The sequence below is a fragment of the Molothrus ater genome, chromosome Z (assembly GCF_012460135.2).
Source record: "Molothrus ater isolate BHLD 08-10-18 breed brown headed cowbird chromosome Z, BPBGC_Mater_1.1, whole genome shotgun sequence".
Classification (NCBI taxonomy): Eukaryota; Metazoa; Chordata; class Aves; order Passeriformes; family Icteridae; genus Molothrus; species Molothrus ater.
Window position 1 is genome coordinate 54,892,412 of NC_050511.2, and position 23,034 is coordinate 54,915,445.

The 23,034-nt window shown below is 34.2% G+C and overlaps 1 protein-coding gene across 3 annotated transcripts in view; it reads left to right on the top strand.

Moving 5' to 3' along the window:
- CEP120 (centrosomal protein 120) overlaps window positions 1–21,780 on the top strand; it is a 37,559-nt gene extending 15,779 nt beyond the window's left edge. For 2 of the 3 annotated variants that reach the window (XM_036403240.2, XM_036403241.2), the window contains exons 13-21: window positions 1,863–1,959; window positions 2,049–2,201; window positions 2,834–2,923; window positions 3,302–3,394; window positions 5,005–5,166; window positions 8,653–8,775; window positions 9,798–9,896; window positions 18,703–18,848; window positions 19,541–21,780. In XM_036403240.2, the coding sequence (XP_036259133.1) occupies window positions 1,863–1,959; window positions 2,049–2,201; window positions 2,834–2,923; window positions 3,302–3,394; window positions 5,005–5,166; window positions 8,653–8,775; window positions 9,798–9,896; window positions 18,703–18,848; window positions 19,541–19,781 (1,204 nt within the window). In that variant the 3' untranslated portion in view covers window positions 19,782–21,780. The remainder of the gene's footprint in view (window positions 1–1,862; window positions 1,960–2,048; window positions 2,202–2,833; window positions 2,924–3,301; window positions 3,395–5,004; window positions 5,167–8,652; window positions 8,776–9,797; window positions 9,897–18,702; window positions 18,849–19,540) is intronic. The other variant, XM_036403242.2, reaches the window with a different exon arrangement.
- Window positions 21,781–23,034: the final 1,254 nt, after the last annotated feature.

Consider the following 23,034-nt stretch of genomic DNA (forward strand, 5'->3'; position numbering starts at 1 on the left):
GGTGAAAGTTAGGAGGACAGATGCACCCAGAGAATGGAGATGTCTCCTGTTTCAGGATAGTAGCAGGGGTTTCAGCTTGTGTACATCAGAAGGAGCAGTATTAGCTCATACTCTGTCTGAAGACAAATGTTCATTTACATAGAGCAGTGCTGGGGTTTTATATATATATATGTGTGTGTGTGTATTTTTCTTTTTGATTCGTAGTTACTTCTGTCCTGTGTCCTTGTTCAAGATGATTAGTGTTTACAATCAGTGTCTAGACCCTCCTTTTTTCTTTGTAATGGTGGAATTTGATTATGCCCTTAAAAATAAACGTCATCACTATTAAGACTGAGGTCAGTTTTAAACAGCTAATGCAACAGATTGTAGAAAATGCATTTTATATTTAACTCACAGGAAATTTCATGTTAGTGAGTGGGTGTCTCCTCTCCTCCCAACTTAATAAGAAATTAACTCTGGCTTTGCTTAAACTTCTGTGGGAAAGCTGGCATGGCCTGATTCTGTGAAGAGTTACTTTAAGGTCTCACTATACATTAAGCTTTATACTTTTACCGTTAGTTAAATGAAAACTGGTTTTGCACAAAACGTAACCACTAGATGGCATTCTCAAAATATAATCAGGTCTGTGTTTTCCTGTGCTAACCCCTTCTTATCCTTGCTCTTGTTGGCATAACCTTATTTTTACGCTGGTATGTTCAACAGACTTGTTGAATCATTTACTCGGATTTCTGAGGTCAACTAATGCAAATCTTGTTTTCTTTTTTAATCAGTAACCGATGGAAAGTTGTAAGAATTTAATGCAGCAACTTATTTTAAGTGAAATACAAGCATTTATTGGATTTTTTCCTTTGCAAATAGAAGTATAGTGTAGAAACCTGCACCCTTGTAAAAAGCATTTTAGTGTCATCTAACCTGTATTTGCTGAAAGTGAATTTCTGTGGAAACTACAGCTGTGGTTAATTCTTTCAGCATCTTGTTGCTTGATATGTTCTGCAGCTTCCAGGTGACAAATGATTGTGTAATTTGCCTTTCTGAGTGATTATCACTGAAATGAGAGGTTTTGTTTTGACCAAGGTCTACAATTCAGTGTAGTTTCATGTGAGACTTTTGGTCATTTCCAGTTACATCATTTTCTGTTCCTTCTCTTAATACCTTTCTGTGCAAAGGACTGGCTTTGTTTCCTACAATTTGTCTGTCATTCGAGATGAGGCAGTTGGAAACAAACTGTTCTTGAGCAGAAACCACAACTACTTTCACATTAATTTATTAAAATATCTGTTATGTAGGTATTGTTTCACTGTGCGAGGGCAGGTAGATATTTTAACCTCTTTGTGATTTGAAGTTGCCAGTTCCCTATGCTGAAGCTTCCAGAAATGTGTTTATAGAAATCCAAGGATGTTTTACCACAAATTATATGCTAAGTTACTTATATTGTGGATAACTAGAAGGTTACTGTTAAAATCTAAACAAGGAAAGTTAGGAAATTTAATGAGTATTTTAAGTTGAAGTCAGCAGCAGTGCCTGTATATGAACAGTTACATCATTAGAAAGATTTAGGACTGTAGGTACAATTTTGGATTATTCCCTCATTGCAGGGATGTATTGATTATAGTAATTTGTTAGTTAAATAGGTTTCCAATGCCAGGTTTAAGTCAGAAGGCTTGCCATTAATTCATAAACTAGGCCCTAACTTAACAATATATATAGGAGAGCATGTTTGAGCTCTCACATGGGCAACTGTTTAGAGATTCTGAGCTTGCACAGAACAACTTCAGCTTTGCTGTTTTGGGTGTTGTCTTACAGTTCTTCTTCTGTATCTTTAGGCAGTTTTAATTAAAATAACATTCTAATGCTATTTATAGGTCAGGCACCAGAATAGCAGAGCTTTCGTATGCCGTCACCTTGGAAGACTACGGACTTGTCAAAGTGCAAGAAGTTATGGTGTCAGATTCTTCTCAAGTAAATTTTAGATAAATCTTTTCTTTTTCCTTTGAACATGTCTTTGACAATTTGAGGTTCCAATGAAAAGTCCACTCTTATTATATCAGGATGTAGGTGCTGGTCAGCAACAGCATGTCCCTCACACTCAGCTTTGCCGTGCCCCAGAAGACCATCCAGAACCTCGAGAAACTCTGGAATACAAAGCAGCACTGGAGTTAGAAATGTGGAAGGAAATGCAAGAGGACATTTTTGAAAATCAGGTTTTTTCTCTCCTTTTTATTACCTAAATTATGTGATTGCCAGAGAAGTTTTAGTAGAATTGGTACAGATAATAACCTTAATTATATTTTATTTTAGTATTTCAAGTAAGAAATAAATTTTACTTATACAGAATATTAAAACTTCAGATGTAAACTACTCCATTCACAAATTCCATGCTCTTACTTAAGGAAGAAGGTTAATTCTTAAGTAAGTGAGGAAAGTGCTGGGTTTGAACTGCAGAATACCATCTTCACAATTTTCCATTACTCTTTATAAAGTACAATAGATTCAAGATTCAAACTATTGATGTTAAATATTAATTCTGTATTCTGTTAGTTGCATATCTCATTGCTGTCTACTCTTGAGATTGTTCTATGTGTTCTTGTTTACTTTTGAAAAGGTAGTGAAAATCTAGTAATTCTTTGGATATTTTTCTCAAACATGCATTTACTTTGCATTTTGTACTTTAGTTTAAGATGTCTTTCACTATCACAGTCATATCTTGAGCTATACAAGTCAGCATGCTAAACACTTTTGCTTCAAGACTTAGGTCTGCTAGTACTCTAAAGGTGCACTTTCAGCAATTTTGATCTGGTTTGGGATTTTCTTTTTTTTTTTTTTCCTCTAAAAGCTTAAAAAGAAGGAAATGGTCCATATGCAAGCACTTGCAGAGGAATGGAAGAAAAGAGACAGAGAGAGAGAGGCATTAGTGAAGAAAAAGGTAAGGAAATTCCTCCTTATATTTGCAGAAAGTCTAAATTGTTATAAATCTAACAAGGCATTTGGTAACATGTATCAAAGGGTCTGTAATTAACCTTTGCAGCTACTGATATGCATGCAGCTAGTCTACAACAGTGCAAAAGAATTAAAAGTAGCCTTTAATCATAGAATATTTGTTGGAAATTTCCTTAGATTAGTTTTGCTGTATATGGTAGCTGTTTGATTGCATTTTACTTGCCTGGTCAAAAAGCCCTTCTATGGCCTATGAGTTAGAAGTAAGTACTCCATTGCAAGTTCTTAAGAGCTAGATGTTTGTTTTATATGGAAATTTCTAAATAAAAGCTATCAATATTTTATACTTTTTCCCTCCTTTGTTTAGGTAGCAGAATATAATGTTTTGGAAGGACAGCTTCAGAAAACCCTGAGAAATCTGGATAAGCGAGAGAGACAGGTTTTTATCGCTGAATCAGAGGTAAAAGCTGGTTGTATTAAACAATGTGATTGCATTAGCTACTTCTATAAGGTTTGAGTTTTCACATAGTGACTACTGTGCTTTGTGTATAAGATACTAACTAGATACATTCATAGTGAAAAGTAGAGGAACACTAGCAATTAAGCCAAGTTTTGTTACAGCTACACTTTTTTACCGAAATAGAAATTCGGTGAACTTTTAAAAGGGTTGCTAGGATTACAGAACTGTAAACCTTCTATTCTTGACAGAATTAATGTCAGTGCAGACATTTGTGTAACATTAGCATATCTCTGTTTTAAATTTAGCACTGTCAAGTGACTGTTGTACACATACACAAGAGTGCCTCACTTCAAAAAGTAATTGCTAGATTGTTTGTTGAAATAGGAGAAGGTGACAAGAAGATCTGGGAGAAACTTCAGGTTTTGTTAGCCAACGTTTTCAGAGTTCCTCCTTCTGTTTATTTTTTTCCAATAGTGACAGGGTGAAAGAGGATGCAGGAGAAACCAGTAACTACCACTGTACTGAACACCCCCAATCTGGCAAAGTGTGTGTGACTTCAGGGGTGCTAGTCATATGGAAAGAGAAAATAAACTGCCTGTTCTTGTATTTCAGAACAAACTCAAAATTATGTAGGTAAAATACTGTGGTGTTTTAGCTGTCCAAACAGGTAAACTTTATCTTTCCTCTTTGTAACTCAGATTAATTTTTCTAGCCTACTAATGCCTTCTGTGCTTGTAACAAAATTGATAATTCCCAACACAGAAATTCACTGGCTGAGCCAGTGTTCTGTTCAGTTCCCAGGCTGTCTGTACCTCAAGATGCAGTTTGTGCTGTAAATAATGTTTTGACCTCAGCATCTGTGCAACAAAATCTGGTGCTCAGGTTTGGCCAAGTGCATTTCAGTCTGAGTAGAAGTAGTTATTTTGACTCTTATGTAGATTTTTCTAAAAGCTTTCTCAAAGTTTAGTAAGATTCTGACCTGAGAGCTAGAGATGATAAAAATCAGTGGATTCAAAAAACATCTGGTCAAAATAATGTAGTGTTCAGTTAGCAGATTCCAGTTTGAGAAATGGGACATTGGAGAAGTTTCTATTCAGCTAGCAGTCATCTGGGACAGTAGCATCTTCCTAGAAAGTTCAAACGTGTCAAGGATTCTTCTTCAGTTCATCTTGATGAAAAATTATCTCAATATGCTCAGTTTGAACAGTGCAGTCTCACTGACCTAAAGACTTTTTGGCTGTAGCTGTGACTTCCATGCTCTCTGCAGTGAACTGGAGTATTTAGCTTTTCACTTTGGAGTAGGAAGGTGGAAGTGAAACCTGCCTTGAGCAATCGTGTAGAATCTTTTAGATCGGACAGAAGAGCTCCCGAGACCTTGTTTTTACAGTAGTCGAGCAAGAGTATATTTGTAGCCCAAATACAATAATTGGCAGATTGGTAGTTAAACTGAAATTCAGTAAACACATATAGTGAGCAGTTGGACAATTTTATTGTTTAATTTCAAAAATTAATAACAATTTTTCTGTCATGAATAGCAGTAACAGTTGTAAGACTTTTCAAGTGAAGCTCTCACTCATATGGATTAATGTAAATATGTGTCTCTTTTTAAGCTTCAAAGAGTAAAGAAGGAGCTGCAAGCAGAGCATGAACGAAATCTGCAGGTGCTTCAGGATTCTGTGCGTCGAGCCAGGGAGGAATGTGCACACCAGCTAGAGCTAGAAAGGTCAAAAATCAAACAACTGGAAGAAGACAAGCTTCGCTTACATCAGCAGGTATGTACACAATAAAAGTGAGCATTTTTCTAAGAACACCAAGTTCGGTATTCTTAGTGGTTTGGAGGCAATTGTATTCTGGCAACTTTGTAACAAACATTTTATTTAAATTTGGGATTTCTGTGCTGAGATCCATCTGTGTCAGTCTTGCTCAGTTGTATGGCCAGTTTGCAGTGTGGTGCTTGTGATTATTTTTTCAACATTGAAAATCAAGTTTCATTTAAAAGCTTACATTACATGAAGAGCCTGAACAGCAATGTACATTTCAGTAACTTAAATAATTATTGGTCATTAACATCTAAGTAGTTTGACCATGCAATTAGTTTTATTTTTCTATTGCAAAAGAGTATTTCTGTTATCCTTATTGGGACAGAAGGGGAAGCTCTCTTGTTATTGCAGTCTTCTATTCTGAGTAGTACTTTCTAAACAGAAAATTTAGACCATGTTCTGTTGTCCTGTAAGCTAACTTTGGCACTAACAACAAGGATAGTCTAGACATTTCTCCTGACTGTTAAAGTAAACTGTAAACGTTAGTACTTATTTTTTTAGCTGTTATAGCATTAGACACATAATTTGTTATTAAGTAGATTAAATCTCACAAATGCCTAAGTGTTGTGAAAAGTATTTTGTTTATGTAGATTAATTACTTGCTTTAGTGTTTTTTGTGTCTGATATGTGAGAGTGATAATCCAATATTAGCTTTCACTGTTTGAAAAACTGTGTCAGCCAAAACCATATTTTTGTACTTAGGAAGAGTTGTAATAGATTTTTGTGAGTTTTTCAGTTCTGTAATAAATACTGCTATTAACCTACTTCTTTATTTGTTAGCATATGTTAACCACAGTACAATGAAATTTTTAAAATGCAGCTAATACAAAAATGTTGCTAACCTTGAAATAGTTATTTTGACTATTCTACTTCAGAGCACTCACTGAATTGAGATGAAGAAACTGCAGAATGCAGTCCTGTTCAAAGTGATAAGTGGATCACTTTTGCATTTTATGTGTTGTTGGCAGCTGCTAGTAGCTCTTGTTCAAGCGGCCAAATGCCACCAGCTAGTATTACTAATTATTCCTTCTTTCAGCTCCCACTGACCATTTTTAGCTTCAACAGACCTTTTCTAAATAAAATAGAATCTAAATAAAATAAAATCAGAATCACTTTATTTTTCCTTTTTAGAACAGACATACAATTGTCAGACCGAAGATCACTTAGCTCAGTACTATGGTGCAGCAATGGCTGGATTTAGAGGATAAGGAAGCAAGACTCTGAAAAAAATGCAGTTTTGGTATATCCAGCAATACCATCAAGGGTTATATGTACTCTTTGCCAGAATCAGTTTCAAACCCAGTAGCCTCCAATGAAAGTTTTCTTCATGATCTCATATGATTCCTTTAAAAAAGTATTTAGTATTGCAACATCCTATGGCAGTGAGTTTTGAAATTTAATTATGTCTTTTATATTAAAAAACTTCTTTTTGTTAATTTTAAGCACATTTCTTACTAATTATGAAGGCGCCTTTAGTGCCTGTGCAACATACCGTTCCTGATTACATAGGTGGCTGTCATACTGTTTTGCTTCCAAACACAAGCCCCACTATGTTTTCTCTTGTTTTGTACTAAGGCCATTTTTTCCAGAGCATCCTGGCTGTCTTCCTCTGTGCTGTTCCTGCTATGCTTCAATATGTGATGGTTGTTGCCACATATTGTGCATGAAACAGGCTTTTTTCTTTTGCTTTGTTGGGGGTGAGATTTTGTTTGCCTACTTTGGAGTTTCACTCTAGGGCCCTGCTCTTTGTGATGTGCACAAGCAGAAAGTTTCTGTTGCTACCAGATGAGTCTCTTCTTTTAAGACCTTTTTGGATGTGGAGTTTTTTTGTCTGTGTGACTTTTTTGGGTTTTTTAACACATGTTAAATGTTCTGGAATAAGTAGTCTTATTCCATACCTTTTAAAGGGACTTGTCAATACACAGTTTCCACACTTAGACACTTAGAGATCTCTAGAATTCAACCTGTTTTGAGGTAAGCCCCACTATATACAAGAGGAGATCCTTGAAGCATCCACCTTGAGGAACATCACCCTTACTTTCTGGATAAGGAAGTTGTTCTTTATTTGTGGTATTTTTATAGTTTCCTCATGTCCACAATTCTGAGGTCTCATAAGATATTCAGTCTTTGAAAGCGTTTCCAGAACAAAACAAGAAATTAAACATTGTTTTAGAAGTTCCAGGGAGAGCTGATATTTCTAATAGCTAAAGAAATTGGTTATTGTCTTTGGCATTATGTCTCTCTCTGATTTAAAAATAAATAGGTAAAAATGAAAGGTGTTAAACAGCAGTATCTTTTGTTCAAGTTCAATAGGTTATTGTAGTTCTGTGAGAAAAACAATGACAGCAAACTCTGGTTTTGTATCACTCCCTAGGAAATATCTTTGCTTTCTTACATCCATTCCGTAACAATTATATATGCAAAAAGCAGAAATCTGGGAGAAAAGTAAAGCTGACTCAATTAGAAGATCCAAAGAATTAAACTATTATTGTACTAGTAGAAATTGTTAGCTTTGAAACACAAATGAATTCTCTAAAGCATTTTCACCCAGTATTTAAACTGTGGGATAGAATTCATGGAAATACTTGCATTATCTATTTGGACATAAATACAAGATCAACACATGGGATCATTTTCTAGTATGGAATAGTTCAGTTCCGTCAGGTGTATTAAGGTATTTATAGTTGAGTAATATTTAACAGAAGAAAAAAACCTCACAAAAAGTTCTTAGTATTTTTAATATATTATAAAAAATGCTGTTAAACATTTGACTTCATTACTTTCTCTGTAGCAAGTAATTGTGTATTGGCATCATTTTTCAAATTACCCATTGTATGTAAAAAGCAAAGCACTCTCGTTATAAAACTCTTCTTGAAACTGTGGAAATACAGTGTGAGGGCAGAGGTACTCAGCATTAAGTCATTAGTCACTGAAGCCTTTCTACTTTAGGCTTTCTTCTAAATCATTTGCCTGTACAAAGTATTTTAGTCGTTTCCTTTCGCAGACATTCCTAAAAAAGTTATGCTGTGAAATTGAGTAAGTAATAAAACTTCATATAGTAGATAACACTGGCTTTCTTCAAAAGATGTGTAAATCTTAGTATTATGCTTTCTATATTTCTTCTGCAAGTTGTTTTAGAAATGTGAACAAAAATGTGCATAAATCTTGATCTTATGCTTATGAGGACAGACTTGTTTTTTTCTTTCCAGTACTGAGCAAAGATCCTCCTTAAAACTCTTCCTATTAAAACATTGCTGTGTGCCATCTTCAAGAAATCATTAATTATGAATGTGTAACTTTCAGTGTCTGTTTTATATCAGATAATTGACAGTAAAATGTTTGTTCCAAGGACTAAGAAGTAACTTAAATTCTGTCATCTAATTATTTGTCTGTGAATGGGCTTTTCTGCTAACTTGCATTTTGGTTTCTTTAATGTAGATTTTTGAAGCAGAAAATAAGCATAAGACTTTAGAGAAGGAATTCCAGCAATACAAAGAACAGCAAAGTAGCAAACCAGAAATCCAGCTACAATCAGAAAAAAATCTTCTCACTTTAGAAAAGGTATGTTGAATTTTTCTAGTACTTAAAAATTGTCACAGTGGTGTGTTCACTGATAAAAGGGATGTAGAATACTACTGTGGGATGAAGTGGTAATTTGTCCATTTTGGTTTACTTTTTCCAGTAATTTCTTCAGAGTTTAAATATTCAGACACAAATAACATCAACAGTCACCTTATTTCTGTAGAGGAAGCAGTAATGTGCTTTAATAACTTCTAATAATGCAAGCAACTGATGCAAAATATTTTTGTGTTTCTACAGATTTTTTAAGCTCTTACATTAAATATTTTTAGATTTTCTTCTTTTGTTAGATGAACTAAACAAACCAGTTCCTTAAGATCTTCACAAGTTTAATGAAAATAATTTTTGTCCGATTCAAAAAAAGTACTTCCTCAGATGTGAAAAATACTTTATTTTTAATTGTGTTTATAAATATTTTCATTTGTCTTTTAATACAAAATTTTTTGCACAAATAAATGAAATTAATTTTTTAGTGGTAACAACTTTTAAAGATGTATTTAGTTGGTAATATCATAGGTTCACACTAGTAGATGCAGAGATTTTAAAGAATGTCTGGAGCAGATGGGTATTTCAGAGAAAATTATGTAGGCCATATATTCCATCAGCAAACTAAAGAAAAAAAAATCTATGTACCTTTTTAAGAGAGATTTATCCATCAGCATTTTCATTAAATTAGTGTTTATAACCTCACTTTGAATAAAAAAAGGATGAGGGGATGGCTGATCTGAGAATCTTAAATTTAAGGTTACATCAGCAGATTTAGTGCTAAAAACTAATCTTTTTCTTTGTATAGACGGCCATCCAATAAAAATAAGGTTATATTTTAAACAAGAAAATGTTCTTGTGCCATAATATTTATGTTATAGTGTATAACAGCTTTAGATGATGTTGTATATTAAGCTACATAAACACTTTTCTTAAACCAGACTCTTTGTATATATACATCTTTCAGTGATTGTTACTGCTGTTATTGCTTCAGCTGATATGATTTTAATTGCTTTTAGGTTGAACTTGAAAGAAAGTTAGAGTCAACTACCAAGTCAAAGCTTCACTACAAACAACAATGGACGAGGGCTTTGAAAGAACTTGCAAGGTTAAAACAGGTATGCAGGTTTTCATTGCTCATATGAGACAACCAAGTTATTGTCATGTTGGAAGCTGCTGGGATTACTGTTAACTACTGTTTTCATGTTATTAGTGTTTTGTTTGTTTTTGCAAAGTAAAGCTCTCAGCTGTGCTTTTAACAAAAATGAGAACAGCAAAACTGGCTTGTGTTTGACTTCGAACTCAGGAAGGACCAAGGCTCAGACCTGCAAAGAAGGCTGAACTATTTAAAAGCAGACCCGATTAGAAAAATAAAAGGTTTAATTTTATTCCAAATAATTCTGCATCAGCTCTTCCAGGAAAATATTTTGCCACAATCCCAACCATCTCGGTCAGTTACATAATAACTGTTTTGTATTTTATTTGTATAATGAATGAAGGGTAAAGATGAGAAACAAATCCTTCACTTTTAGAAATAAGGGTTTAAGTTTTGATGATGCATAAAATGAAGAAAACTTAACTTACACTGGATGTGAAATTTTTCTCTGCTTTTGGAAATTCTAACCTCATACTAATGTAATATGCTATTTTACTTCTAGGTTTTAACAGAGCTCTAATGTGTCTGTGGGCATCTATATAGATACAGTTACATACTTTTGACTTGAAGTTACTCTGTTTAAACATGCAGTAGTAGCAGTTTCATCCTTGTTGAATCTCTATTAGGTGTTGTGTTTTGTCATCATCTGTCTTTCATGAATTCCAGTAAATATTAGCTAAACAAAGTGCTTAAGAATGGCTAGCATTTCCATTAGTCCTGACAAACAAATTAGTAGATCATTAATCCCAATTGATTCATGAACAAACCTTGACATGAGCACAGACCTTCAGTATTCACATTTAGTAAAAGGTTTTTATTGCCTGTATTCACACCTACTTCCAGCTTGAGCAACAGTGTTGGGTTTTCTTAAAGATTATGGTACCTGCTTCATTTCTACTGATAGAATATTCAGGTTTTGGAGAATAAGACGTTAAGCCCGTGTTCTTCTAGTTTATAGTACTTCTTTAGTCTGTATTTATGTTTGAAGAGAGTCAATGCACACCACAACGGTTTTTAGTTAGTAAGTCAAAACTAACCTTCATTTGCAGTCTTCAAATTGTACCTTTTTTGCCTAGTGATAAAAGGAGTCATCTACAATTTGTGAAACATCTATGCTTGAGAAGGTGATAGGAGGAATATAAATCTTATCCCTCTGATTAAGATTTCTTCAGCAGTCATGAAATATCCAGCTTGTTTTTTCTTGCCATGTTTTAAAATTTGCCATGGATTAAAAGCAAAGATTATCACTTGCCACACTAACACTAATGTATATCACTATCAGGTTCTTGTTACAAATTTCATCACCAAAGACCTGGTGAACTGATTTCATTAATATGTGTTGATGGTTTCAACTGAACCTCTTGATGAAAGTCTGAACCATGAAACAAGTTGGCATGTGCAGTGGATTATGCTGCCTAAAACTTTTACAACAGAACAAACCCTTTCAATGCAGTTCCTTGTGGTTTTTATATTCCTGTGCTTCATCTATACTTAAAACCTTTATTAATAGACTAAGTGACTTTAAAGAGCCAAATAAAAGTTGAAGCAAATCTGATAAAAAAAACTTACTGTGTTTTAAATATAAATTTGGAAACTGTAGCTTAAGGAATTCTAGATTTGCTTTAGTTCAGATGATTTGTGCAATTGTGCATAGTCTAACCAATTTCTTGTTTGAATTGGATTAGTACCATGTTAATTTTGTGTTGCCTCTGGTGAATAGCCACAGGGCTGTAATCTGTGCCAGTAATTTGTCACACCAAAGCTCTCTAGAGAACTACACAAAACATTTGTGTAGTGAGGATTAGACGCTGAAAGCCGTATCTTAGATTGTTAATAAATGTTAATGACAAAACCCAGCTGGTAAGTCTTGGAAATGAGATCTAATGCTTTGTGCCCATTGCCAAAAAAATGTTTAAACAGAGATTTCCATTACTTAAAGGCGACCTGGTGCAGTCAATTTGTGAATTAAAGAAGCATAATCTACAGGCTAAGCATTTAGTAAAATGCTCTTCTGATTTGCAACCATAAAAGTCAATGTTTCCTTAATTAAAAAGTTTTCTTTTACTTTGGAACTAGTTCTTGGCACACATCTGGGATAGTTTTATATTTTGCATAATATGAGAGACACTACACATAACTTAAAGTATGGGACTGTTAATAGAATATGATCTAAGTTTCTCCATGGGTAGGACTTTGAATGCTAAACACAGTGCCAGTTTTATTGAAGTACACAAAGGCACACATACATATTTACTTATGTACTTAGAAAATACAGAAGTTAGTTAAATTTAAATTGGCTTGTAAAATTGAGTGACAATAGACTTTACCCAGCTTACTTTTCTTTTCTCTTTTACTCAGTAGAAGTCTGTATTAATGTTTCAATTGTTATAGCCCTGTTCAACTTTTAGGGAGACAAAAATGTCATCAAATTAACTACATAATCTGTGCACCCAGGTAAATGTTAACATTTCTGGAGATTTCAAAAACTCTTTCAATGTTTGGTGATTGGATGACCTAAGTACTACACAAATGAGATTTCCTATTTTTTTTTATGTGAACATTATTTCTCAGAGGAATCATCACTATTTACATGAAATTGCATCCATGTTTACACAGAACTTAGATATCAAATTTACTACCTGTCTGAAACAGGTAAGAAACATTTTATCAAGACAAGAATCAAAATTGGCAGAAATGTCATTTTCAGAAGTTGATTATCTCAGTTAGATTTACTCTAAATAGCCAAAATCTCAAAATGTGCATGCATCCACTGTTCTGGAAGAAGTATTTTTATAAGTTTTCTAATGTGTTTGTGTCCTACAGACCTGTTAGAACCAGCACTGAGGTATTTGTTTAAAACAGCATAGACCATATTAGCTGGCTGACAATTCATTCTGTCTTGTCCAGTATCCTGCTTATCCACTCAGTAATTAATTTGATTAATTTATAAGTAATTTAGCCAAGGATAGGATGTAAATCTTTGTTAAAAAAATAAAAAGGCACACACTCGCACACAAAAAAACCCCACAGTTGAAAGTCTAAATCTTGGTTAAAAACTGTGTCTTGAAACCATCCAGGCCCTCCTACTGACTTGTCAGCTCTGGGTTATTTTCAGAAAACTTTACTTGAGTTCCTTAGCTTCAATCGTAAGTTTTTCCCACAGACTTGCATGGTATGTATGAGTGGGAGAGTGAATAGTGGCTGCTATTTAGCCATTGTTTAGTCTAGTGTATGTATGTTTACATCTCCCTTTTGGATTTATAGGCAGCTATGGCAAAATAAAGATTGTGCTTCCTTGATTGAAGAGCCTCTTAACTAAAGCACCTGGTGGCATACGGGGGTTCTTTAATGATCTGATTATAATTCAAATTTTGATGGTTTTTTTTATTATCAGTTAATTTTTGTTAAATGCTGATATTTCTGTAGTATCATAAGTTTCAAAATGTGATTGAGATTTCCACCATACAAGCTTCTAAAACAGTATTGCATTCCTCAAGCACTACATTAGAGATGAAAACTGGTGAAGAAAATTAGTAAAATCTTGAAATATGTTATCTGATAACTAGAATGCAGACTTGTTTGGTATGGATTTATTTTGTTTGTGGAGGAAAATGGAAAAATGTGAAATTAATAAGGAATATTGTCGATGAGTATAATTTCAGGAGGTGAGTGAGGGGCTGAAGGAAAAGGAGCAAGAGGAGTAGGAGGATTAGAAGTGTAAGAAAGTAGCGCAGGAGAAGGTGTCTGCACCAACTAATACATATTGCAGAGATAATTCTTGATGTTCTTACATATGATATTCTTGATTAATCTCTTGCTGCCTTACTGTGGGATAGTAGCTGATGATTGGGTGATGGTGCAAGTATAATATATTTCCCAGTGTTCTGAGTTTCTGGTGGGTTTTATATTCTGTTCACAAAGTTGCCTTTAGTCCAGCAGCTGATGATTCTGGAGTGTTCCCTTAGGTACGATTTAAAAATACAAAAGGTTAGGAACAAAAGTAGTAGTACTTCTTATTGATATTTGAAATAGCCTGACTGTATAGAATAAGCAGTTGGGAATAAATCTGAAATATTCCTTATTTTAGGATATATTATAGGAGTAAAGTTTGGAAAGTTAGCCAGAAAGTCTTGACTGAGAGTTTTCAGCATGCAGCATGTATGCATTTGTGTGCACTGAAGTACACTTGAAGAATACCAAGTATTCACCTATAACTCAATTTTTCAGTATACACAGAATAAAATGAAGATTGTTGTTTCAGCAAAGGGGTTTAGAAATGTTGGACTTAATTTTATGCATAAAGTAAATGTGCAGAAGTGTTCTATTAATTGAATTTTTGCTTTGAAACATCTCACAATAAATTCTGCTTCATTTCAAGTCCTGCTATACAGTAGAGCTCTGTTCCTTCCCTATTTAAAAAAAGAAGAGTGCTTGTTGCTCAGTGGATTTTTACATTGTCATGGAAAAAGTGGATTTAATACCTGAGTGTCTGATAAAGTGACATCAGTTTCATCACTGATATGAGGAAAAAATCCTTCCTTCTCTCTCACTATAACAAAATACAGTCTTTTTATGGCCCCTGAACAGATCATAACAAAATTGTATATAAATTAATTTAAAGTGAGCATGCCTCCCTTCTTATCAAACTGTTGTAAATCCTTTGCCATCTTCTTGTATTGATGGATTATTAGGAAATGGGCTTCTTGTGCTCTGCTATGAATGGTATACATAGAACAAGTTTTCTGTTATGCACCCTACAAACTGTTATGACAGACTTTTTAAAGGAGTCAAAGACTAATGTTGGGAAAGACATTCGAAAAGCACAGAATATGAAGTGTGTAATGTAAATTACACACAAGATCAATCATGAAAGAATCCCTTCTCACTTGTTTTAGTGTCTGTTTTCCAAGCTGGACTGTCATGAACTGAATGGTAGGAAAATCTTGCTTCAGCAAATGTTGATTTTTATTTTTTTAATTTAATATGATTTTGCTTAAATGTTGCTATTCAGGGCCATAACATGGCACACCTCTAAAATTCTTGAGTTTCAGTGACTTCAATTAATCTGGACTTCTTCCCTTTACACCCCAAATAAGTGCCAAATATTTGCCATGTTTACATCATAATTTTATTAGTAATCAAATTAGATACCAAATCACATTTATCTGAAAGGAATTCCTACCCAACATTAGCTTGGAGACAAAATGTACTGATAAAGGTGTTTCTCTCCTTCATTGAGTAAACAAGAATTTAGTACGCACTATATTTAATCTTGCTTCCCTAGAAATCTAGGACCATTATCCCTAGCATTGATAGAATTTTTCTCCAGAGAAAAATATCAAAAGGAACAGGAACTGAACAAAGGATTCTGCAGAAAAGGCTCGCTTTTCTTTCCTCTCTCCTTGGCTTCTTCATCATTCTCTGTTGTCTCTTTCTTGGTTTAATTAAACATTATTAAAGATACTTATTTAAAAGTTACAGTTCTCAATGAATTCATTCAGTGAGGGCATAAAGGACCAATATATTAAATAATGATCTGATGAATATGAAAGCATTGGGAGTAGTGTGTCCTCTTTGTGGTCTGATAGATACAATTTAAAATAGACATTGGTCTATTAACATTAAGAATATGTACTTCGTCTATATACCACTTCTTTAAGCTAGTCTAAAATGCCTTTTTTGCTCTCAGGTTGCTGTTGTGAGCATGTTGCTGGGCAGCAGAAATGTATGGATCATTGAACTTCCCTGCATCAAATAGTAACGCATCAGTATGTCATGAAACCTGTGGTCCCACAGGCTGCTTCAGTTATGCTTTTCTTCTGCAGTGCAGGTGGAAGAGAACTTTCAAAATTTTCCCTCATAGATCAGAGTAATATATTTCACAAACTGAAGGACTGGATTAGAAGGCTTCTACTCAGTGTAGTCACAGCTATGTGATCGTTTGTGTTTAAATGAAAGCATTGCTGTCCTAGTAACAAGTGCTACTCTTTTTTGCATCAGTTTTCTAGTATTTAGTTTTTGGTCAATTTTTGCACAAAGTACCTTCAAAATTAATTTTCTCACAGAATTATTGAGATACATCAATTTTACAGACTTGGAGTAATACCCACTCTGTGCCTCTTGCTTCAAATACTTCAACAGTACTGCTTTATATGTAGGGGTTGGTTTTTTTTCAAGCATAAATATCTATCTTCTTTCAAAACTTTCTGTGGTCAAAAAGCTCCTTGTGTGCTCAAGTATATTGCTTAAGTGATTAACTTCCATTCTTTTAATAACTTGAATTATGTCTCTCGTTTGAAACATACCTAGTTTTGAGTTTCAGCCATACTCTTCATTGAGAAAGACCCAACTAGTTGATATTATGTGAAATATCAGTCTGGTCCATACAGAGGCCAGCAGTAGGTGCACAAGATCTAGAAATGCAGCTTGGATATCTGAATAGCCTCCAGCAGCCCTCAGTCAGTTAAGTACATTCTGAGCCAGCAGGTGCATTCCGGCTATTGTACTTAATGGACATAAGTGAATGTATTCTTTATTTATCTGTTTCCTTTTCAAACTGTTTCCTTTTCATTTTTATCTCCGTACTATCCCACTCTTTACACATCCACTTTTTCTCTGCTGAATTACATTGTAACAGAAGCAAACTTCCATAGTGATTTCTTCATTAATGAATATGTTGAAGGGTAGATTCTTGTGGAATTCCACTTTGACCTTTTTGCTGTTGTGGAGATGATCAATTGCTGTCCTTTTTCTGGTGTTCTAAATCCTGAGTCAGCTGAGAGGGCTTTTTGCTGTGACTGCTTAGTTGTGTGTTTGGTAGGAGGTTTCTTTAGTGTGGTGTTTGGTTGGGTTTTTTAAGACTGGTGGGAAGAGTGACTTTTCTATAAAAGCTAGATTAATTCTTCCTGGTGTACCCCTATGACCTGTTAGGTTTGGGTTTAGTTATGGTTTCAACCAGTTTGGCCACTATGGAAGTTAAGTTCTGCTGGTACTTTCTGGGTATTTCTAAGGCCTCTATTTAAATAAAGAATAAAATAAAAAATGGAAAAATAGTTATTCCTGTGGTGTAAACACCAATGTTGGTGATGGATTAAGACTAACCTCCAGTCAGTGTCACAACTTTTTGTTTGGATTTCCTTATAACTCTTGAAAATTCTAAATACCAGCAGTCTGTAGTAACCTGTTTCAAGTACCTTGTTTAATCTACAAATGCATACATATACTGTATGTATTTGTGGATTATTCTCAGCCCAAGGCAGAATAGGTTTTATTACAGCATTCTTCAACCCTTTCCCACATAAAAAAGGGTCTCTCTCACATGGGAATATCCTTCTGCAATGAATTCTTGATGGAGAAGGAAGGACTATGGCCTTATCTTCACTGAATGCTTTTTCTATGCTTCAGTCATCTATCAGCTGCAGACTCTGGCAGGATTCCTGCTTCTGGTTTTTTATTAGTATGTATCTCTTTAGCAAGATGTTCTTCATGATTTATAACCTGTCTCACTGAAGTTTTAACATTTAATTTGGCTGGCTGGTCTATATTTAGTATTTTTAGTATAAAAACAAAGTTTTTAAATTCTTTAGGGTTGATTTCTTGTTGAGTACTTCTCTGTTGTGTTGTCTATTCACATTAACAGTTGAAGCCTTTTTTAGTACCAATTCCTTTTGAAATTCAGATCTTCTCGCTCACTATTGATCATCAGCAGGGAGCGTTTAAAATGCTGGCAGCTGGAATTCAGGAAACTACCTTATTAAAATCTTTCAAATAATATGAGGTTGACTGTGTAAATAATATGCTTACACATATCAAGCAAAGAAATTACCTTTTTTAACCTGCATAAGAAATATAATATGGATTGTATTAATAATCAAACACTCCAGATGAAAGCAATGTCAGAATTTCAAAGATAAACTTGCACTTCACAATATGCCTAGATCCAGGATATTTGTGTAACTCCTGTCTTATTTTGTAACTGCCTGAGTTCTTCTGCCTTACTCTGGGTGTAAGACTGACTACACAGTTAGTGCACAAGGTCATATGGAAAATGACAGGGAGAAAAATAAGTGAAGAGAGGACCATGTTTTCTAAACCACCTTAATGTCATGAAGTGGATTCAAGCCTTTGTTTTTTTAGTATCTGTATAGAGCTTAAAAATTAGAGCCAAGCAAACTTTTAGAATGGATAGACTGATTTCATTAAAACCACAAAGTAAGTTACCTAACACTTTACATAGTACTATACAATTGCAAAAGGGCACCTTGCCAAGGCTTATTTTTTAACCATAAGTTGTAATTTCGAAAAGCAGTTCTTAAAGCTTTGATACTAGTCATTATGGGGCTGATGATGGAAGTTTCCTGTAGCTATTTAGATTTTATTTTCTAAAAAAAATTTCATATACCATATAGTGAAGGAATAAATCTCAGTAGCTTGAGCAGTTCCAGAAGTGTAAGTTTTATGTCTACCAACTTAAGCTAGAGTTAGTAAGAGGATTTGTTAATAATTTTGCTGTTTTGTTAATGGGAAGAAATCTCTAGGCTGCAGTTGATCCAACCTGGACAGGTTTACTGTGATGATGATAGTCAGTGGTCTTACTGCATTATAGATATCGCTAGCTAAGACATTGTGTTAACTCCTACATTTCTAAAACTCCTGGAGATGTAATTGTCATGACTTCATTCCTAAAGTTCTGTTCTGTTGCTATAATTAGCACTTTTACGCGTAATCATGTAGTCAACTGAGTTATGTCTTCACCCTTTCCCATACAGCGTGAACAAGAAAATGCAATGGCTCACCTTAAAAAGCAGCAACAAGAGCTCGAGCACATGAGGTTGCGCTATTTGGCAGCAGAAGAAAAAAAGCTGGAGAAAACAGACCAACAAGAGCTGGAGGATATCAGAAATGAACTTAACAGGTATAAAAAGTATTTATAAGATTCCTCCCCAGCTGTTGCCATTCCTTCTATTTTTTTGCTGTGAGTCTCAAAACAGGAGAAGATTCAGTTAAATCAAGATTATAATTTGCTGTCAGTTCAGTGAAAGAACACGATTTAGTGTCCCTTAGGTAAAGACTGCATATTTGTAAAATGCAACAGTACAGCAGTGTAGAAAAATCAATGTTTAACACCATGTGGTTTATTTTTTGTTAAGGCCACAGATGTACAGCACCAAGCTTTTTGTCTATTTTAAATCATAAGTTCTAAGCATAGCTGCTGTGTTAAGAAAAGAACAAGTCATATTTTATTCTGATTTTGAATACATTAAAATTTTAAATTTCTCTAATGTTGTCCTCCAAAAGCTGTCTGCACTAGTTTTGTATGTTGAACCCTTTTAATTTGAGTACAGATTACATTACCAAGCAGAAAATAAATGAAAAGCCTTGATAGCAAGTATAGTTACATATGCACATACGGAAGGTTTTGTTAATTTTTCAGTATTACATTTCTTTTCAGTTGTAGTTATTTTTCCCAGAGACAGAATAATTTTTTTACTTTCACAGATTTCTTTATTTTACTTTGTAGTTCAGTAGATAAACTAAAGACTAAATACAAAGATAATCAAAGTGAGGATTAATATTCTCTAATTATTTCTATTTTATCTATATCAGGCTAAAACAACAAGAAGAGGAGAGAAAGAAATTGCAGGATGCCAGAGATAATTCTTCTGGTAGACTGGATAGTCTTCATTGTAGAAAAATAAATGAGAATACAGATGATTACCTCTCTCGTCTGATAGAGGAGAGGGATACCCTGCTGAGAACAGGAGTCTATAATCATGAAGACCATATTGTAAGTGAACTTGATCGTCAAATCAGAGAAGCTATTGCAAAAAGGAACATCACTATTTAAAAGCATGCAAAAAGTTTTAGAAAGAGCCAAAATCTGAATAGAATGACTTTTATAAGCCTATAGTACTTTGGGAAATATGTAACATCATGCTTTGTTTTGCACATTATGGTCAGCTCTCTTTGAAGTCAATGTAAATACTTGCAACATGTCAAGTTAAGCACAGTTGTAAGTTTTATGGGGGCAATGACTGTTTGTTAATGTTTTTATACTCATATGTGTATATATATAATTGTGTGTGTGTAAATATATTTATCTTGTGTACCCTCTTCTTAAATGTTTCCTACCTCTTTTTGGATCACCCTTACTAGGTTTATTTGTAATATTTTTAATATTGATTACAAGAGGTTTTTAGTCAATGTTGTTATGATTTCATTCAGTTTTTAAAAATATCTCTTCAGCTATACTAGGGCAAAATGACATCAGCTGTTTTCTCTGACGAAATTCTTAATTCTGAACTGAACTAAAGCACTGACCCAGTGTTAGTAATTTACTAAATGACAAATAATAAACTTTTGCTTCTCTGACTGCAGCTAACATAACTAAGTTATGTAATAAATAAGAGACAAGATTTTGAGTGTGAGCGGGAAAAATCAAACCTTATGACACTGAAGCCGAATCAGTCATTAACGAGCCTGATTGCCCAGGGTTGCCCTAGCAGTTTTGCACATGTCCTGGTAAGGCTACACCCAGGAGGGTAAAGACCTTATTCAGAAATATACATGCATTCTTATATCAATCCCTAATGAGGAAAGATACCTGAAGCCATAATTCTGAACACAAACATAAAACAAGATCTTCTCTAAGATGTTTTCTTTTATCAGGATGTAACCACTTCCAAGTTACTTAATATGTGTTTCAAAACATGTTAACTCATTACCACTTAAATTGTATGTAAAGTTTTTGTTTTGTTGTGGAAGTACAAACAGCGTGCAAAGGAGAAATCCATAATTAATGTTAGTTTGTCCATAATCACAATTGAAAAACTTTTGTTTTCCAGTTTTCATTCCATTTCTGTTAGGTTTGTGTGGATCTACCTAGTAACAGTAACTTACAACACTGTCCATTCAATAAGCATTCTTCTCTGTCCTGTAGTCACAACTGTTTCAATTTGAATGTCAAGTACAAAAATCATCTTATGATTTATTACTTTTAGAATGAACAAAGATACCAATGGAAAAAATAGTGGTTTAGGTTTTTTGCATAAAATCAGTGAACTTTCATGGAGAGGCTTGTATACATGCGACCTTCCTGTTTTGTGTGGCATTAATTATAAAGTGGGAGGAGGAGTATTTGTGTCTGGCTTTAGCTCTCCGTGCATTGTTTGTCCTCCTCCTTACTATGAGTGTAGGTCCTGCTAAATAAACTATTCATTTAGACTCCTTAGAAAAGTTATAAACAAGCTGTATAAACATTGAGATCATATTCCATGAGGAATACTTGAATACTTATCAATACCAGACTTCATAAGAAATGCTGTTGTAAATGTATTTTTCTAAGTAGTGTGCTTGGAGATGCCTCTCCACTAGCAAAGAAAATACCACCCTCTTAAGTCCCATAGAAATCCATGAAATGCAATTTCACAATAGTTTTTACATTGTGCAGTGTGGTATCACTGATGCAGGGTTATATGCAATTATTATAAATGATGCAGTTGGCTTCTATCTTGACAGGAAAACTTGTTCATGGCTTTTTTTCTTCAAATGCTTGCTCACTTGTGTAGTTTCTTCTCTAGACACTGGAGGGTGCCTGAGACTTAAATATTGCAAAGACAGTGTTGACTAAATTTTCATTACTGGTTCCTTTTTGAAGTGGTATTTTATGACTTTTCAGGTGTATTATTTTATGAAATAAAATGAAAATAAAATAAAATGAAAATATTAAGGACTTTGTGTTGATTTTTTAACTATGAATTTGAGCAAATTTTGTTTACTATTTCCAGTCATATGACAGTCTTTAGTGCTTGAATCTATAAAATAATAAACTTGTTAATGAAAGTTAATTGTCACTTTTTGGTTTTTTTAATAATTAATTTTTTAATTGACTCTCTTCTGTGGCATGTAAAAAAATTACAATCATGTTGCTGTATGTTTTAAAAAGCAACTTGGGTCTTCTTTCTTGCAAATCAAAGTACTGAGTAAAATGAAACATGGAATGCTTGTTTTTAAAAACGTTTATAAACTTCATCATTTAAGCTATTTTGGGTCCATTTAGCCACTTGAAAGATCACAGCTTACAAGGTGCAAAGGATAAATTTTGTGATTATTAAAACAACTTACATAGAATATATTTTGTTTTATAATCATTACTCTTAGTGTTCATTGTTTGTATTAGAATGAGGAAATTATGGATAATCAAAGCTGCATGTTTTAATTTCATTTTTTCCAGCACAATTTGTCTCTGCTTCAGTCTGAACTAGTCCAGAAGCAAAATATATGTTTGTAGTAGATATGTATAGCAGACACGAGCTCAATATTACTGTCTCTCAAAGAAAATTATGTTGAGTTCCATGTGCCTTTTTATTACCTCTAAGCCATTTTAGAGCTTAGAGTTACTCAGTGGAAAGACCAAATACCACTTTTTTAATCAGAAATGTCTCAAAATTTGTATCTTAATCTCTCTTCATTGCATGAGTCATGCCATTTCAAACAGATGCATGGAATAAGAAGCCCATTTTAATTTACCCAATAAATAAAGGCTGTTGGAAGTGAGACTTGTGTTTACAGGTTCAGTCTTGGTTCCATAGCCCAGAGAAAATGTGGTGGGAAGAGGACCAACTGCTAGACCCTCCTAGAATTCTGGCAAAGTGCTGTTGATTTTATTGCACTCAGGTTTCACCAGGGAAGCTGATGGCATTATTTCAAACCAAGTACCCTTGCTGATATGTTTCTGTGAACCCAGATGGCAGGGGTGTCAGTTCCAGCTTCATCTGCCTTAGGATTTGGGCCCAGAACTTGCAGTTCACCTTGCATAAGGAAACTTTGATTATCACCTGTACTTGTACAGTCTAGTCTAGCAAAAGCACTGGTCCATTTTGAAATTAGGGCATTTAGAAGCACTGTTGTTTTTTCATTATGATCTTCAGGCAGATGCGTCTCCACACGTCTCCCTGTGTCTTTTTGTGGTAATTTTTCTTCCAGTGGTGAGGACTTGCTGTTGCCTCGAATTACTTACTACAGGTTTAAATGTAGGGCTGGAAACCTGGATCTAGTGTTTGATTGATATGGAGCATTTGCTAAGTTGGGAAATCTTACAA